The sequence below is a fragment of the Salmo salar genome, chromosome 13, assembly GCF_965601325.2.
Source record: "Salmo salar chromosome 13, fSalSal1, whole genome shotgun sequence".
NCBI classification, from domain to species: domain Eukaryota; kingdom Metazoa; phylum Chordata; class Actinopteri; order Salmoniformes; family Salmonidae; genus Salmo; species Salmo salar.
Genome location: NC_138303.1, coordinates 91,639,589 through 91,660,224, shown reverse-complemented (window position 1 = coordinate 91,660,224; position 20,636 = coordinate 91,639,589). Strand labels below are relative to the sequence as shown.

Sequence of the window (20,636 nt, the reverse complement as noted above, 5' to 3'; positions counted from 1 at the left end):
TTGTAAATAGGAATTTGTTCTTAACTGACTTGCCTAGTAAAAATATATGAAATAATAGCTGTGCCCTTACAGGGTTTTTGCAGTATAATATGGTCAATTAGGACACAGAACAATTTCTTTAAATGTTTCCATCTTCCTCGTGTGATGTGTACTTGTAACAGTATTTTATATATTTTTTCTTATCCAAAGTGACTTACAGCACTGAGTGCATGCATTTTTTTCGATAATGGTCCCTCATGGGAATCAAACCCACAACTAGGGCTGTTGCGGTGATTGTATTACTGCCACACCGGCGGCCACAACTCATGAAGGCAGTCAAATTCCATGTGACCGTTTAGTCACGGTAATTTGGCTTCTCCAAGTTCTGATGCTGCTGATGGTCGTTAGTAGCCTACCAAACTTGGTAACTGCCTGGTACTCAGCACTCTATTATCCCTCTAATCATTCTGACAACAATGAAAATGATATCGAAAATCTAATCAAACACTTCATGAGAGCCCATGAGCTCACGTTGTGCAATATTTCTATAGGCTATGCAATAGAAAACAGAGTGACGGCCTCAATTAAAAAGAGGAGGATCCCTATAACTTTCCTAATATTAAGCACATTGCTTATCTTTACAACAGCAGTATCGCCTACCAGGCTGGTATAACATTTTTGTAAAAATATGTTTTGGTCCATTCTAAATCAAAACAAATTTGACAAATACTGTATATTATTTAATATACGTAAAGACAAGATTAAATCAAGAATAGTCTGAAGAGTTACAATAATAGCCTATCTCTTATGAATGATATCACTTGTGAATGATGCCCAGCTTAAGGCAAGAAACAATGGCTTTTTTTAGTGACTTTTTCTGTTCATAGCCTAGCCCATATGTTTTGATAAGGTTTGTATCACAACTAAAGTGGCCAAATAACTTAATCCGCTTTACAAGGGGTGTAGAGCCTAACTGGCATACATAAGCAGCAAATGAGTTTCAAGTTTGGGGAAGATTATTTTCACCATAAAAATGCACCTTTATAATAAAAGCATTGCGTGCATAATTGTATTTGTGGTGACTTTTGATAATGGTGTTTTCCCCTAATGGAACATTCGCACTTATAGCCTAATGTTGTGTGCGCTTATAATGTGAAGAAATAGCCTTATACTTTATCAACATTTTAAGCTAAACGTTCTGATCTGTTGTGTCAGCCACATTGCGTAAAAAGTGGTTTTGTATTAATTTGGGATCTATCGAATCCAACAACTGTCCCAGACGATGTTTGGAATATTTATTTCTCGCACAGAACAGAATAGGTCAACTTTTGTACTATGGGGGATAGTCGCTTGACTTAGGCTAGTGCTTTTTCTGTTCATTAGGCCTACTCATCTTGTTGGCTGACGAAAAGTAAATGTGGACAGTTCTTCCAATATCTTCAATATGCACCTCGGAATTGGATAACCACGCATGCAGTTGCGTCTCTGATGTGTCTGTCTTCACTTGTAGCCTGAGAGAAAGACCCGATCACGTGATGGAGAACCATGTGAGTGAGAGGTGCTTCGGAGTGCGCAGCACATAGGGAGAAGGGCACAACGGCATGGATTTTTTTGGGGTGCATTATGGCCACACAAATGGGCCGCCGCCGTGAAATTCGAGACATTATCAAGTGCTTGTCAAATTGTGAGTGATTGACTGATGAAGCCTGCGCATAAAAACAAAGCAGAGCTCATGCCTTTCAAGCCACTTTTTTCAAGTTATCATTAGAGTTGCATCATGCAGTCAATGTATTAAAAATCTAAACATATAGTCCAACGTTTGTAGAACAACTAAAGTTAAATTAATAACTCTAAATTAAGCATATAGGAATACCTATTTCTTTGTTAACAGCTCAACACAGAATAGCCGCATGTGCGTACTGCCTCAAATCATTTGGTGAAAATATCCTGTCTTTTATTTAGTTTTGTTCAATTGTATTCTTCATACTATAAAATAATGGCATGTAATTCTAAGCAAATATTGTCTGCTAAATGAACTAGTGTAGCCCACAGCCATTTGGCATAGCCAGATCAGGACCTAACATATGAACAACATACAACTTAAAAATAACGATTTCTAAACATTCTTGAAATGTTCTGAGGACCTCCAATACAAGGTATAATGGATATCGCATGAACATCAAAGGAATATTATGATAAACACTCCCCCACCCTCCGAAAATGCTATGAACATCATAAAAACATACTTTTTTGCAACTCAATATGAGGAAGGTGTTCTTAATGTTTTGTACACTCAGTGTATCGTGCATGATTTCTTGTAGCAGTAGACAGCTGATCCCACAAAACCACCAGTGAAGGACAGGTGGGAGCTCTGTTATGGCTTTAAAGGTCATTTTAACAAAACATTTGGCCTCACAGAAACACCTGAGCCATTGTGTCCCTCAGTTCTGCCACATCTGAGCCATACTTAGATGTGTAGTGGTTTTTGTACTTTATGATTATTTCTGTCCCAGGATTCCGAGGCTTTCTCCAAAAGACTTCTGCGCTGACCTCTCTTCCTCATAGCTTAAAGTCGGTCAGAAACACAGGAAGCTGAATGAAAGGGATTAGTCCACAGGTGGGAACAATAAGGGAGGGTGGAAGGGGCAGGCTGGCAGGGGATGACTGGACTTCAGAGGAGATCTACTGAGGCTAAATCCCAGAGCTACTGCTGCATTTCTCACTTCTAGAAGATCGTTATGGGTGAGGAAGTAGACCAGATACAGGTTCAACAATTAATCAGATATCTTGAAAGTTACTCACTTCTCATTTTTTGTGTGAAAAATTAACATGCTGAGTTTTGCTTCCTTAGCCTGAAGAAAGGCTGCACAGAGCAGCTAAAGACTGGAGGACAGGCAGGAATGATCACTGGGACGATATGCTGCTTTGCCTCTCCTCACTCAGTGTCTCAGGATCTCAAAGAGCATCCCCAAAATTCCCATGGCAATTTGGACTGATATTTAATGAGAGCGTATGCAGAATTTATATGCTGTCCTAAATCCACCTAAGCACATCAGAATTATATTTATTGAAAACAAGGAATTTCTTGTATGAATTTGATTAGTGAAAAAATGGTGCATTTGTGGTTATTTGTGTGTTGTTATGTACAGATAACTACCAAAATAAAGGAAACACCAACATAAGGTGTCTTAATAGGGTGTTGGGCCACCACAAGCCCCCTTTATGCTCCTTTGAGACCCCTCTTTCAAAGTCACTGAGATCTCTTACTCTAGCCATGGTAGCCAAAATAATGGTTAGCTGGGCATTTTTATACATGAATCTAAGCATGATGGGATATTAACTCAGGCACCACACCTGTGTGGAAGCATCTGCTTTCAATATACTTTGTATCCCTTATTTACTTAGGTGATTCCTTTATTTTGGCAGTTACCTGTACGTATGTGTTTAGCTACAAATTGTATTCCCCTCTTTTTTCCTCTTTCCATCTTTTTGAGGGAGAAAAAGTGTCAGGTATCTATTTTTCCTCTCTCCCTCATTTTGAGGGAGACATAATGTCAGGTATCTCTGCCTACCAAAGGGAACTGTTGTGAATGCTTTAGTAAACACACTCAATGTCACTGAAAAACAAACAAACACAAGACCCAGGAATGTTATTTTTCCCACTATGCATGAACAAATCACTATCTATTTACAGACTATTTTGATATCACACTCCATCTCTATATTTAGAATACCTAGAGTAACAATATCTGCATAAATGGGGTCTTGTTTCCACTGTCTGTGGGTTGCCTTGAATACATGTTTCATTCACAAATTAAACATTTTGCATTAACCACAATTATATATACAGTACAAGTCAAAGGTTTGGGTACACCTACTCATTCAAGGGTTTTTCTTTATTTTTGCAAATTTCTATATTGTATAATATCAGTGAAGACATCAAAACTATGAAATAACAGATATGGAATCATGTAGTAACCAAAAATGCGTTAAACAAATCAAAATATATTTTATATTTGAGATTCTTCAAAGTAGCCACCCTTTGCCTTGATGACAGCTTTGCATTCTCTCAACCAGCTTCATGAGGTAGTCACCTGGAATGCATTTCAATTAACAGGTGTGCCTTGTTAAAGTCAATTTGTGGAATTTCTTTCTTTCTTAATGCGTTGTGTTAATCAGTTGTGTTGTGACAAGGTAGGGGTGGTATACAGAGGGTCCTCCTCAGAGGAGGAAGGGGAGGACCATCCTCCTCAGTGAATTTCACAAAAATAAAAATGGTAAAACCCTGAAAAATATATCCTTTTTAGATTAAACTATAGTAAATATATTCACATCACTAAATAATTCATTAAAACACACTGCTTTGCAAAAATGTCTACAGTAGCCTCAACAGCACTCTGTAAGGTAGCACCATGGTGCAGGACAATACAAAACCCAGGAAGCTCTTGGTTCAACCCCCTTCCCTAGACTAATGACCACTTCCAGAGGACGTCAACCTATCAGAGCTCTTGCAGCATGAACTGACATGTTGTCCACCCAATGAAAGGATCATAAAATGAATCTATTACTGAAAGCGTAAGCTAAAGCTAGCTAGCACTGCAGTGCATAACATGTGGTGAGTAGTTGACTCAAAGAGAGAGAAGGAACAGTTTTCAACAAATTCATTTCTTTAAAAAAGTGAGAGTGCCATTTTGTTTCAGTTACTTAGCTAGCAAATGCATCTGGCTAGTTTAGTTACTCAAACACCAGGCTCAAACAGAGGGATGCTATGTTGGATAGTCATAGCCATGTAGCTAACACAACACTGGAACTCTTCCAAGTCAAGGTAAGCTTTTGTTTATATTAATCTATTGCCACTGGGGCCCGCCTGTTTAACTGCTTACTGACTATACACTGTAGCATTACTGCATGATTGAAGCGAGTTTACTAACGCATTAGTTATATTAGCTATGTTGACTAGGACATTACTTTAGCTAATATGGGGACAACGATGTAGGCTGTGTGTAGCAGTTATGACATGTTTTGGGGGGAAAAATTGCCTGGTCATATACAGCTGATGTGTTGTTCATTGAAGTCCACAAACGAAGGGAAAAGGTGATAGGAGGAGAGCATAGAGGCTTGAATGAATACAACGTGGCTGCTACGTATGAAAGTGAACTGTGTTTATGTGTAATCGGGTGTATTCATTCTGCCGATCTGTTGAAAAACGTTTCTTAAACGGAATCAAACAAAACAGGGATAAAAATATATTAATTTGTCCACTAGAAACTCTTGTTTGCAACTGTTGGGCTAATGATTACACACTAGATATGCTAGATGCAGGCAAGAGTGTGCAAGGCGCTATTGAATGTGCCACTGTCTGTCATCTAAAAAATTTATCTTGACCTGTGTGCACCTATGTTGTAAACTTTCATTCATAGGCTAGGTTGTAGCAACCTCATGATGGGTATAGGGAAAATGTGAGTTTCATGTAGTAGCCTAAACCTATCAATGTTACATTGAACTGGTTGAATGGAATATGAATGACAGTCATCCAACATGCTGTAATAGAAATAAGGCAATACTCATGAACAAAAAAAGTGTCCTGCCTCATCATCAACGACACTGGCCGCCACTGGCGGTATACAGAAGACAGCCCTATTTGGTAAAAGACCAAGTCCATATTATGGCAAGAACAGGTCAAATAAGCTAAGAGAAATGACAGTCCATCGTCACATTAAGACATGAAGGTCAGTCAATGCGGAACATTTCAAGAACTTCTAAAGTTTCTTAATTTGCAGTCGCAAAAACCATCAAGTGCTATGATGAAACTGGTTCTCATGAGGACCGCCACAGGAAAGGAAGACCCAGAGTTACCTCTGCTGCAGAGGATATGTTCATTGGAGTTACCATTCTCAGAAATCAGCAACTAACTGCACCCCAAATAAATGCTTCACAGAGTTCAAGTAACAGACACATCTCAACATCAGCTGTTCAGAGGAGACTGAGTGAATCAGGCCTTCATGGTTGAATTGCTTCAAAGAAACCAGTACTAAAGGACACCAGGAAGAGACTTGCTTTGGCCAAGCAATGGACAGTAGACCGATGGAAATCTGTTGTTTGGTCTAATGAGTTCAAATTTGAGATTTTTGGTTCCAACTGCCGTGTCTTTGTCAGACGCAGAGCAGGTGAACGGATGTTCTCTGCATGTGTGGTTCCCGCCGGGAAGCACGGAGGAGGAGGTGTGGGGGTGCTTTGCTGGTGACACTGTCTGATTTATTTAGAATTCAAGGCACACTTAACCAGCATGGCTACCACAGCATTCTGCAGCGATACACCATCCCGTCTGGTTTGAGCTTAGTAGGACTATCATTTGTTTTTCTACAGGACAATGACCCAACACACCCCCAGGCTGTGTAAGGGCTATTTGACCAAGAAGGAGAGTGATGAGTGCTGCATCAGATGACCTGGCCTCCACAATCCCCCAACCTTAAACCAATTGAGATGGATGAAGAGCAGAGTGAAGGAAAAGCAGCCAACAAGTGCTCAGCATATGTGGGACCTCCTTCAAGACTGTTATAAAATAATTCTAGGTGAAGCTGATTGAGAGAATGCCAAGTGTGCAAAGCTGTCATTGAGACAAAGGGTGGCTACTTTGAATTATCTCAAATATAAATTATATTTTGATTTGTTAAACACTTTTTTTGGTTACTACATGATTCCATAGGTGTTATGTCATAGTTTGGATGTCTTCACTATTATTCTACAATCCGTAGAAAATAATAAATAAAGAAAAACCCTTGAATGAGTAGGTTTTTACTAACTTTTCACTGGTACTGTACATATGTAATTGGAAGACCACACAGTCAATCCCAAGCCATAATGTCTTTATTTTTTCTTCCATCTCTCTATGAATTGTGGTTCTCTAATGACTATTCCCTATCGATCACAAGCATTGTGGCACACACTGGAAAGCAGCCGGTGGGGAGAGGGAGCATTTGCAATCAGACAGTGAGGAGCAGTGTGAAATCTCTGGAAGAGCAGCTTCCCCCCCATGCCCGTGGGCAGGGGATCAGTCGACAAGAGAAAGCCTGCCTCAGACACCCAACACCTCCCACTGGCACCCTGATGCAAGCTGCATGCAAAACCACCCCTCCCATGTGTCTATCAGCTGAGGGGGTTAAGCTCTGCACGCAGCCCCCTCCCTTTTCTCTCCTCCATGGTCCTGCATGGTAGAGTGCATGTTACACCAGTGTGAAGGAAGTGCATTTGGAATCAATGATGAAGTTCACTGGGAATCAAAGACCGAGAGGTGGATGTGATAGTGAATGTGGCTCAGCAGGGTTTCCTGTTGTTCAAGGCTAAGTGTGTCTGATGTAATAAAAGGAATATATGAAATGTAAAAATTAAAGAGACTAAGTAAATGAGCGAGAGTGAGAGCTGTATTGGCTGATCCCGTGCTGTCTCCACATCCGGAGAGTCCAGGATTTGATGTGCAGGGAGAAAAATAGCATTGAGTCACCTCTCTTCAAAACCAAATCACCTGCTCTCTAAATCCAATCACCTCCCTGTTAAACCCAGTGCCCTGCCAGTGCTGTGGCTCGCCCATCCGCTCTCTCTGGGATGCCCGCTCTCCTCCTGCTCCCGACCTATTGGAGCTGCGCTCTCCAGACTGTAAACTCTAAAGGGTTTGTTCCAGACATAGACCTTGATTTACTTCAGGCTCCACTCCAGGAGAAAACAGGCTTTCAAAAATCCCCTTTTTCCCTTGCCTGTCTTTGGCTGCTCCTTTAATCTACTGTGCAACTCCTTTGATGTATCTTCCATGTCCACTGTGTGTTTGGGGTCTGTTTATTTCAGCAGTGTGAGCTGGGCTGAGTTGATGTGCACGGTAGGTAAAAGGGTTAATACTGTGGCTTTGTGTTAAAGGGAACTGGGAGGCTCCCATTCCCTGTGTTGTACAGATGGAACAGCCCAGAAGTCCTGTCTAATGCCTGCATCAGGGCTAGCTGTGGGTATAGACACAGAGAGACTGGTTGGGAACTGGTCCCCCGGGGCTTTTCTGCAGGCAAACAGACTTCCATCTGCAGATTCAAGGCAAACACATCTAAGTGTTGCTATGCTAGCTCTGCTTGTTTCTATGTGAATTGCACAGAAATCTGAACTGACAAAATAATGTTATTTGTGTTTTGGGGGTTCATAGCTAGGTACTTTCAAGTTACAGTACAAATTGACTGAGGGGTTGTTCTCTTTGACCCAGTCACCATACCTTGTATTTTCTGTGACTGCCCAAAAATGGTGTCGGTATACAGTACAGCTATATCCAGCTATTGATTTGAATCAATGCTGTTTGGAAGGAGGTCAGTAGGTCGTGGACCTATTTAATTAATTAGGAATGGTAGAATGAAAAATGGATAAGAATCAGAACATGGACTAATTTCAGACCTGCCAGTCAATAACAGCCATACCAAAATGGGTTTACCCTGGGGCCCTGCAGGGATCTCTCTGGAGCCACATGTAGCATTGTGTGTGCTGGTGCGTTGTCTGATCATTACGCGTGATTGTGTGTTAAACTTCTATTTTATCTTTGGAAACACATTGGGGGCACCATTATTACCCAGTACATACTAGATGGCAACCTACATACAGCACAATACGGCCACGGGGCAGCACAGAACATGGAAACAGGCATACACAGACATACAAAAATAGGATCTTAATTTGACCTGTTTTGTAACAGCAAAAGAATCCTGCGGCAACAGGATTTTAACGTTTAGTCCATAATGTTGCTTGATCGGTGGTTAGGCTATTAGCTGGCCAAAAGTAGGCTATTGTGTGTTTTATGCGGTGCAGGAAAATTCTCAGCAACAAAATAGTGATCGAATTAAGATTCTACATCTGTATCAATCACCACTATACTTATAGCAATGATTGCCCAATGCAGTGAAGGACTTCATAGAATACACTAACTACATCTCTGCTCCTCTAATATCAACCACCGGACTGCACATGCTGTAGCATCCATGTCACAGTGCATAGCAACAGCTACATAGCAACATCTGTAATGTGCATAGCAACAACTGCAATTTAATTAGCAAACACGGGGTTATGAGAATAGCTTTCTGTTTTCTACTCATGTTTTCTACTCCTGATTAGAAGTCACGGTAACCTTGTTTATTCTCAGTCAACAGTGAGGGGCTATATCTGCAGTTAAACTCACTCTGTTGTCTTTTTATGTTAACATTTGAAGCTCTCTGAACATGGGTGTTTATTTCTCCTCTCCCTGTAGATATGCGCTCCATTCCTGATGTGGCCATGACTGGTAACTGTACTCAGGAGTGCAGTGAGCTGGGTCACTCAGACGCCTGCTGGATGCCTGGGCAGCCCTCCCCAGTGCGCAAGACCAGGAATCCCCCTAAACTCTCCACCTTCGTGCCTTACCAGGAGAGAGGGAGCCTGGGCCGCCTGGCCAACGGGAGCGCCAGGCTGGGTGGCGAGGAGCACCGAGCCAGCCTTCCGCCCTCCCGTAGTGCCTATTCCAACAGCGGCCATGCCCCTAGGCAGGACTGCCCCATGGAGGATGTGCCCCTGAGTGTGGCCTCTGAGTTCCTGCCCACATCCCCTCCTAGCCACACCCCCAAACAAGAGATCTACCTGTGAGAAAGCCCTACCTCCCGCATCTGATTGGTGCACAGATAGAGGAGGAGCCACAGAGACACACCCACTTTAGAAAAATAAACACGCTCTTAGAGGATCTGAAATGTCCATTTATTGAAATAAATACCCATTCTGTAGGAAATATGGGATGTGATTTGTGGAATCATTGGTATGTGCAATAGGAGTTTTTCAGTTTGTTTGTTTATTTATTTATTTATTTACATATTTATTGGTTTATTAATGTATTAATTAGTTAATGGATTTATTTATCAATGCAGTTTCTTTGAAAGCATTGGTTAAACACTTGTGGTAATATCACACTAAATCAACATACAATCAATCCCTAAAACACTAGTGATTTTCTTAGCTAAGCCCTAACCTGTTGTGATATGTTCTTTGGAACATCCAATGTGTGATCAGTGCCATAACCAGATAACATTCATTTGACAGGCAATGAAGCCTAAGGGTAGACTTAACATTTTTGATTAACAATCAAATGGAATGGTCTTTCTTAATGTACAGTGCTGTAAATACATGTGAATGGTGTACACTGTAAATACATGTGAATGGTGTACACTGTATCTTGTATATATTTCTGTCTGGCTCAAGCTGATAACAATAGCCTCAGAATTTTAGCATTTGAGCTTTTATTTGCTGCTGCTGTTTAACACTTGATTGAAATGTTTTCCAAAAACTTGGACGGAGAGTGTGGAAAGGCACTTGTATGAATTAATCAACTACTCACAATCACACACACATCTGTGACCCCAAATCATGATGGATCCATAGCATTTTACCTCATGCTCCCTGGATAGCTATTAAGCCCGTGAGAAAAGCTGGGTGGCAGCATTTCATGGGATAATGTGTGTTTCACTGAGCCTCAACACTGTGCCCCGTCTCTTTTCCTGGAAACAGTACACTTAGAGGCCATCACTCCTGGTCACACTGATCATTCCCAAACCTCTAGCACACATTCTGATAGTGTTTGCCCCTCTCAGAGAAGAGCCTCTGGTTCCCCACCTACACTGTAGATGAGAATATATATATTCTCTGTTCTGTGTGAAAAGCTCCTCTTCAATGCCTCCCTAGGCCTGAATAACACTGAGCTAATCAGTTGCTCTCCACAGAGGTCACCATTACATTCAACCCTGTGTCTCTAGCCTCGTTAGGTTTTCTTCTCACGATCCACGTGAATTTCAGTACTTCTGATGAATGCATAAGGAGTTATTCACACGAGTTTCAGCGCAGCACTTTTCAGTCCTGAGAGGCACTAAGGTGACTGAGAGTGCTGTGACTGAATTCCCCTGTCTCACAGAAACTAAGCTTTTTACATTCACAGGCTGGCTCCTGATAGGTTTCTTTCTGTTGGTCTCACGTCTTTAAAGGAAGGCTACAGTAATCATCTGGGACTAATTTTTATTTTCCCTTTATTTAACTAGGCAAGTCAGTTAAGAACAAATTCTTATTTACAATGATGGCCTACCCCAGTGATGGGCCAATTGTGCACCGCCCTATGGGACTCCCAATCATGGCCAGATATGATACAGCCTGGATTCGAACCAGGGACTGTTGTGACGCCTCTTGCACTGACATGCAGTGCCTTAGACTGCTGTGCCACTTGGGAGACCTTTTGTTTTGGCGAAGAAGAAAAGTGGTCACTCAGGTCACCATTTTGTTGAAAAATAATTTACCTGTTGCATCCATTGGTGCATGTTATAAACAATGATGAAATGTTGCCATTTCAAATAAAGTTAAATATTGATTGCAGGAGTCATATATTTTCGGTCCAGTTGACATTCATAGAGTCCAGGTTATGTTACGTTGTTAAGCTGTTGTTCCTCATTTTTCAATTGACAATTAGATAGAGGACATTCCTGTAGGCTACAGCAGCTGTCTTTGACAAATACTTATTTTCAAAGTCATTTAAAAGCAGACATCTGGAGGACACAGGAACAGTAGTATGTAATTGGATGATGATAACGCCACCAGCCCGCCTCGCAGCACAGTAGCATTACTCATAGCTTTTGATTTGTACACTGATTCGATTCGATTTGTATCTTAGCCCCTGTTTTGACCACAGTGTATTTCTATGGAGAGGGAGACAGTGGGTCTGGTCTGAGCAAGGGGTGGAAGGGCCTGGAAGGGAATGGATGCTGGGCTCCCATAATCACTTTGTGTAATGAGTCCTTAGCCAGGGCATATGTGAGCACACAGCCTGAAGACAACACAACAGCCACATAATCCAAATACATCTGCAAAACTACAATAATTTAAAAAGCGGCATTTTTATCTGGACTTACCTCATCGCACCGCCGTTAGCAGCACATGTAGAATAATTCAACTCAAAACATATGGAAATTACTGGACATGGCCATTAATAAATAAGGCAGGTGATTATCCTAGCCTTGAGGGAAAAAAAGCACATTATGCTGTTTTCAAAGCCATTTAGCCACTGAAATAAAATCCAGCAAGAGTCATAATACACGATGATGAAGCCTTTTGGTCCCCTTCGCAGCCCCCCCACCCAACCCCCTCTCAAAGCAGCTTCACTGAGCTAGAGCAGCGGGTGAGTTCACTGACCTGGAATTTTTAATACGTGTGAAAGATTGCGATGAGTGATAAAGCCAACGTCACACAGCCTCAACACTGGCTTTGTCTCTTATGCTCTGTGTGACTCCTTTCAGATTCACTGATTCATCTGACTCCAGCCTGAATCTGGCATAAATCAACAGGTTTATCTCTTTACTAATCACTTGGTCTGGCTGAATAACTTGGTGTGGCTTCTCTCTGGCATGTCTGAATCACTGATTTTGACTGAAGCCTTTATTCAAATCAAACCAATGGGTTTGAGTGCTTATCAACACCAGTCTTTGCATACACTTTCTTTTTTCAGCCAGAATAACTGTGTTATACCATTTTCTCTCCAGCCTATATCAATTAGTATGCTTGAATATCCTGAATCACATGGTTTTACCTGTCTTTTGAACTCATGCTTAATTTATTATTTGTGTTGACTGCTCTCTAGAAAGCAGGATGGTTGTCCCGTCCTGGATCAAAGCATTAATAGCATGAAAACCCTTGATACACTCCACAGTATGTCCAATCATGTGTAGTTTGTATTTTTTATGTTTTATTTAATGTCAAGTTCACCTGAGTATCCTCTGCCTCTCTGTAGTGGTCGTGTAAGGTGATTGTGGCTGTGGACTGATGGACATGATGAGATACTGGAGAATAGGCAAAGGAGTTTTCTCTAAGAGTAAGGGCTGGATTCAATCCATATCGCCGAAGTATCGCGGAAGATCCCCGTTAAAATGTAAAGGTAATGCCGACATATGCAGCGTTTAACGTGAATGCAGTCTCCGGAACATTGCCTTTAATTGTCAATCGTGCTATAAAGTGGGTCTTCAGCGCTACAGATTGAATAGAGCCTTAAGCCTCCTTACATAGAAAATCAAAGTGAGCTATGACAAATCTCTCTTGAAAGTGTACTGTACATAGATCTTCACATCCACATGTGTGCTGTCAAGCAGGCTATGAGTTTAGCATGAATTCCAAAGATAATTTGTAGTGTTTTTGATTAGATTTTAGTGCTGGTTTTGGTTCAAGACCCCTCTCCCCAAGGAGCTGACATTCACTGCACATTTCATCACCATCAGAGACAGTTCTTCACAGTGAAATAAAGACAAGCTGCCTTGAAAGTGTGTCGTTGCAAGAGAGTTCCAAGTTGTTATCCTAATTGTTGGTTATATTTATATAGAACAAAATGCTTGTGATGCCATGTTTTTGTACAGTTTTATGTACATGCAAGTGAAGCTTTTTAAAACGTATTACAAAAGCCGATGGCATATAAAAATTGTAATGTGTTTCTTGAGATGTGCACATTTTGCCTTGGTTGGATTGATCCTTGCTGAGTCGGTGTGAATGTGGCCGTTCTATGCCTGCACCGTAGTCCTTCACTGGCTCCCTGCTCCCGAGGGCTTTATCAGACTTTATGTTGATCGTGAACAGTGGATTGTCGGATCCTACCTATTTGTTCAATTCCAATGTGTTCTATTTCGTTCTGTTTTTGGCATGTTGAGAAAATTCCCTTGTAATAAGTCTTCAAGAACTTTGTAATAAAATGAGTCCAGGAAAAACAATGCTTTCAGTGACTTATTGAGTGTTGAGTATGGTTATTGATAGAATACAGGAGTAATTCTTTCTACTGGTACATTTGTCAACTACTTTAATGTAAATTAACTACAAATCCCATCATATGTAGCTTGGTAGTGTTTTGTATTCATATAGCATCCATAGGTCATGACTCATACCCTCTACTCCTGCAGTTTGCAATTTTTAATTCTCTTTAAAATGTTGTCTGAAAAGCATGTTCTCTTTCTCTGCTATTATCTATGGCTTTTTGGACTAGGTAGGTATTACATTTCAGCATTGTGTTGAACGATGACTTTACCTGACACCTCCAGGACCTATCTTGGGGCTGCAAATGGCTCTTGTATAAGGACAAGCCATTGGATTTCAGAATTACACTGTAGTGCTGACTGTCTATCAGTCCATTATTAATGTGTCTGCGCTCGGCAGATATGAAGGAGACTCTTATCGTTGAGGGATGTGCTGGCTCAGTGTTAAGGATATTATCAGATTTTAGGACTCATGAAAGTGTCCACATTGTTACTCAGAGAAGTCACTATGTGTTTTGTTAGATAACCATAGAGAGAAAGACCTAAGACCTCACAATAATCGACCATACAATAAAGATAAGACTATGAAGATAGCTCTGTAAAAAATTGATAACTCCATCCATACTACATGCAGTGGTTTCCGATACTTTTTAGTATTTAAACAATTACTACCCAGTCTTATGATGTATACTATTAGAGCTATTTACACCAACTCATAGTCATATGTAGGAGAGAATAAATTCAAACTGGTCAGAGATTTTAAACAACAGTGGTCAGAAAAGCACAGTGCAACCTCAAAGCGGACCATGGAAGTTGAGGCAGACCAAACTGACCCCTTCTGGATGCTAAAGAAACTGCAATGTGAGCTTTTGGACACAAATAATGAGACAATCAGAGAGGATATGGAGGAAAGATACAGTCATCCAAACTTGGGACTCCCAGACATTTATTTTTCTCTCTCTTCACATCCCTATCCATTAGGTTTCTCAACGTGAAAATAGAGTTCATGAATGCCATTAGATGACTACTGTTGGTGATACATTGTCGTGTTACATATTGTGTTGCAGGAGTTCTAGCAGGGAAAACACTGTGATCCTGTAGCCTTTTCCTCAAGATTAAACTACCCCTTGGCTACTGCCGCTGTTGATCTGCCGTTGCTATGGAAACCTGGCCGCTATATCTTTCTTTCACCCACGCTCTTCTCCCCTCGCTTCATTAAGTGCTTTGCTGCTGGCAATTAGAAATAAAACCAGCGGCAGGGCTGGCTGCTTTGAAACATACTCTCCAATTAAACACTGTCGAATAGAAATGTTTCTCAGAGCTACATCCTCTCTATATATAATACACCATTTGCCCCACAGCCATGTTTCTAAAGCCTGAATTGTGTGCTGCTTGCTTTGGAAGATGAATGTGTCCAAAAGCCATCTTTCTTACAAATATACTAAAACAAATCAAATCACATTTTATTAGTCACATGCTCCGATACAACACCTTACAGTGAAATGCTTACTTAGAAGCCCCTAACCAACAATGCAGTTTCAAAATTAATACAGATAAGAATAAGATATAAAAGTAACAAGTAATTAAATTGCAGCAGTGAAATAACAATAGCGAGACTATATACAGGGGGTACCGATACAAAGTCAATGTGCGGGGCACAGGTTATTTGAGGTAGTATGTACATGTAGGTAGAGTTATTAAAGTGACTATGCATAGATGACTACAGAGAGAAGCAGTGGAGTAGAGAGGGGGTATCACGGGCGTCATAAGGATTGGACCAACATGCAGCAGGAGTGTGTATACTCATCTTCTTTTTATTAGGCAGAAAGAAGGAAAACCAAAACAAACATATACAAAAACAACGACGATAAACAGTCCTGTAAGGCTTACAGCTATACAAAGAACAACTACCCACAAAAAACCCATGAAAAACACCCCTACTAAATAGGACCTTCAATTAGAGGCAACGAGGAACAGCTGCCTCCAATTGAAGGTCAAAACAATAAACTAGACATAGAAATAGAAAAACTAGAAAATAGAACATAGAAATACAAAACATAGAACACAACCCAAAAACCCCGACAACACAAAACAAACACACCCCTGCCACGTCCTGACCAAACTACAATAACAAATAACCCCTTATACTGGTCAGGACGTCACAGGGTGTGGGGGGGGGCACTGTAAATAGTCTGGGTAGCCATTTGACTAGATGTTCAGGAGTCTTATGACGTGGGGGTAGAAGCTATATCAAGCCTCTTGGACCTAGACTTGGCGCTCCGGTACCACTTGCCGTGCGGTAGCAGAGAGAACAGTCTATGACTAGGGTGGCTGGAGTCTTTGACAATTTTTAGTGCCTTCCTCTGACACCGCCTGGTATAGAGGTCCTGGATGGCAGGAAGCTTGGCCCCAGTGATGTACTGGGCCGTTCGCACTACCCTCTGTAGTGCCTTGCGGTCGGAGGCAGTTGCCATACCAGACAGTGATGCAACCAGTCAGGATGCTCTCGATGGCCGCATTTATGAAATGGATCAAGTTCCAAGTTTAGCATGTTATTGTTCCAAATGCCATGTTATCAGAAGGGTGAACCATGCTCTTTTAGGCAGTGAAATGTTTCTAACACAATGTAACAACATCTACATTTATTTTGGGAAAAAAATATAAATTTTCTGGTTGATTGATCCAGATACACATCCTCATGTGTGTCCTGGTAATGCACATGTAAACATTTTGTTTGACTTTTTTCCCCCTTGGGGATTTATACAGTAGTTACAGTACATACCACATGCAGATAAACATTCATTCAGATGTACCTTCAATTACATATATTTAATCATGCATGATGGTCCTTTATACTAACAGAGCATATATTTCAGTAAAGGTTTGTGGTTCGTAAACCCTGGTGTATAGTCGTAGCCGGCCATTTGTATTACTGTCTTATGTATTGACTTCCATACACTAAAGATGCAATTGCTGCATTAAAATCAATGGAGCCATTTAAAGTGGATCATCATTACAGGAGTTTTTGTGTAAAGTCGATAACTACACTTGAGAACATTCCGCACAGCATGTCCTGCATAAACCAACTTCATTATTTAAAACACACAAACACACAGACACGTGCACACACATAGAGAAACACAACAGCACACACAAAACCCACTGAGCACAGTGGTTGGCTGAGTTTTCAACTAACGTGAATTCAACGTGAAATCAACAAACATTTCACCATGTCATTGGATTTAGGTTAAACGCTGGGTGAAAAAAGCCTTAATGTCCTGAAGTGAATTACTTTTTGCAAATCCAATCAGTTTTCCACAATGATTCAACATCATCACAATGATTGTTTTGGTTGAAATTGGAAACAACGTTGATTTAATCAGTTTTTGCCAAGTAGGAAATTGGTTCTGTGAGGAAAACAACACACTTATCAAGCCTTTTCCAAACGCTACAAGTTCAACCTCTACTTGGTTGTGTCTATGAACGCTCTCTCCTACTCATGTAAGTCTATTCGCGCCCACCTGATCTACAATCTCCCAATCATCTGTGATTCCTGAAATACTTATGAGCCTTCTATTGGCTGTGACATAGCTCCCCTATTACAGCCACAGACCACTCGGAGAGAGGTCCCAGCTCACACCCAACACTGTTCACTGATTTATACATAACCATCACCACTAGACCCAAGAACATCAGGAATCAATCACATATCCAATTGACCACTGTCAGCATCGTGTGTACAGATGGGATACAATGGGATCACCCAGACTCAGGTTCAGTCTCCGAGGCACTCATCCAGGCCCACACACTCAAAGTTGTTAAATTGTACAACTGAAATATTCACCAGTGAAAATGCACATAAATCTCTTATGGCATTGGATTGTTAGATTGATGGTTCACAGCTGTATCTGCACTAAGGGACTGCACTGGAATTGTGTTAGCAGTCCGCAACATGTAGGCCTATTGCTTTTCCATGATGATTTTAAACTGTAGTATATCCTATTCCCAGCGGCGCATATTCATGTAAGCCATACTAAATAATGTATCTTTTGTTTCTCTGTGTTTCAGAAATGTTCTTCAATTTGCAGGAGGCTGAATTTATCTCACCTGCAAAAGCTGTATAGCCCATCTATGCCTTATGGTTAAAAAGAGTATGACATTGTTGCCGCCCGTCATATTGAATGCAAGGGAAGCCAGCAAGCATTTGGCCTCCTTTGATAAAACAAGTATAAAATAATAGCCAATTAGCGTTGAGCTAAACTGAGTGAGCTCAGCTGTGAATGGTCCTGGCACACCAAAAAAAAGTATCAAGGGAAGCGAGTTTGGATTTGGCTTGTTAACTAGCTGCCTGGCGCAACGTTACCCATGAGTCAAAGTTAGGCTAGCGAGCAAGCATTTTAGCCAGGTAGCCAAGGAAAACTAAAACTATGTATGACAGACTCAGACCGTTTTGGCAACATGAAAGAGGAGATGGCATTGGCATTTCTCTACAAGTAGGGTGAGTCAACATGTTTTTTCTACTTGCGTGCATGCGCACACACACACACACACACACACACACACACACACACACACACACACACACACACACACACACACACACACACACACACACACACAGAAATCAGTTCCATGGACAGCCACATCCTATTTAGCTTATGTTGAATGGACTAAATTGTTTTTGGTATCTTTTAGTTGTCACTGTATTAGACTAAGCACATGTGATTAGATTATGTTGAAATGGTGCTGGAATAGTGGAGACAGCACCTGTTTTCTTTGCGACTCTCTGTGGTTCCAAATCAATAGTTGGTTAGTAGTCTGAAAATGTCAGACATTAACTTCCTTGACTATGCAGTAGGTCATTTAAATGTTTGTTACATGCAATATGTTTTGTAGACTTCACAGGGCAGAATTTGCTCTCTGGTTTTGTGATTAAATATAACCTTTATTTAACTAAGCAAGTCAGTTAAGAACAAATTCTTATTTACAATGACGACCTAGGAACAATGGGTTAACTGCCTTGTTCAGGGGCAGAATGACAGATTTTTACCTTGTTAGCTCGGTGATTCAATCTAGCAACCTTTCGGTTACTGGCCCAACGCTCTAACCACGTGCCGTGATGAAACAAAGGTGTGGTTGAATTTATTCTGCCACTGTGTCTTCTTATTGTCTCAGCCTTAGACCTATACAGTACCAGTCAAACGTTTGGACACACCTACTCATTCAAGGGTTTTTCTTTATTTTGACAATTTTCTACATTGCAGACATCAACTATGAAATGATTCTTCAAAGTAGCCACCCTTTTTCTTGATGACAGCTTTGCACACTCTTGGCATTCTCTCAACCAGCTTCACCTGGAATGCTTTCCCAACAGTCTTGCAGGAGTTCCCACATATGCTGAGCAGTTGTGGGCTGCTTTTCCTTCACTCTGCGGTCCAACTCATCTCAAACCATCTCAACTGGGTTGAGGTCGGGTGATTATGGAGGCCAGGTCATCCGATGAAGATCTCCATCACCACACATGCGCAGATCATCCGTTCACCTACTCAGCGTCTCACAGAGACACGGCGGTTGGAACCAAAAATCTCAAATTTGGACTCATCAGACCAAAGGACAGATTTCCACCAGTCTAATGTTCATTGCTCATGTGTCTTTGCCCAATCAACGCTCTTTTTCTTACTGGTGTCCTTTAGTATAGGTTTCTTTGCAGATATTCGACCATGAAGGCCTGATTCACGCAGTGTCTTCTGAACAATTGATGTTGTGAAGTGTCTGTTACTTGAACTCTGTGAAACATTTATTTTGGCTGCAATTTAGGAGGCTGGTAACTCAAAATAACTTATCCACTAAAGCAGAGGTAACTCTGAGTCTTCCTTTCCTGTGGTGGTCCTCGTGAGAGCCAGTTTAGTCATAGCGCTTCATGGTTTTTGCGATAGTGAAAAAAAAAGTTCTGGAAATATTCCGTATTGACTGACCTTCATGTCTTGACGTAATGATGGACTGTCATTTCTCTTTGGTTATTTGAGCTTTTCTCATAATATGGACTTGGTATTTTACCAAATAGGGCTATCTTCTGTATACCACCTCTACCTTGTCACAACTGATTGGCTCAAACACATTAGAAGGAAAGAAATTCCACAAATGTACTTTAACAAGGCACACCTGTTAATTGAAATGCATTCCAGGTGAATACCTCATGAAGCTGGTTGAGAGAATGCCAAGAGTGTGCAAAGCTGTCATCAAGGCAAAGGGTGGCTACTTTGAAGAATCTCAAACATAAAACATATTTTGATTTGTTTACCACTTGTTTAGTTACTTCATGATACCATGTGTTATTTCATAGTTTTGATGTCGTCACTATTATTCTACATTGTAGAAAATAGTACAAAAATACAGAAAACCCCTTGAATGATTAAGTGTGTGCAAACCTTTGACTGGTACTGTATATCACGGTGTCAAGGCATATGAACTAACATGTTATAGAGCAAACAATGCAATTTTCATAACACATTGATTGTAATATGGCTTTTTCTTCTAGCTTAGCTTCCCCGGGGATTTTACCCACTCACCGCTACTGACTATTCCCACTGTGTGCTGTCTCCTATCTGTTCCACTCTGTTCCCCCACAGGTTAGCCCTGTCTGTATTGCTTAATTGTTGTAGGATCTGAATACATGGTGCATGAAGTAGGTATGGCTGCAATCCCCAATTAACTTGCAAACAGCTAATGTTAGGCCATTGTAATTCTGTGTCTTGCTGCAGTAATCAAAAGATGACGAAATCACCTTACAAAAAAAAACACAATACATTTTTGTTGCAGCAAAAACTGTTACTGAAATAATTT

The 20,636-nt window shown here is 40.9% G+C and overlaps 1 protein-coding gene across 1 annotated transcript in view; it reads left to right on the top strand.

Annotated features, from left to right (window-relative positions):
* LOC106568095 (protocadherin-1) overlaps positions 1-13,754 on the top strand; it is a 141,532-nt gene extending 127,778 nt beyond the window's left edge. The window contains exon 5 of the mRNA XM_045692359.1: positions 9,248-13,754. Within this exon, the coding sequence (XP_045548315.1) occupies positions 9,248-9,618 (371 nt within the window). The 3' untranslated portion in view covers positions 9,619-13,754. The remainder of the gene's footprint in view (positions 1-9,247) is intronic.
* Positions 13,755-20,636: the final 6,882 nt, after the last annotated feature.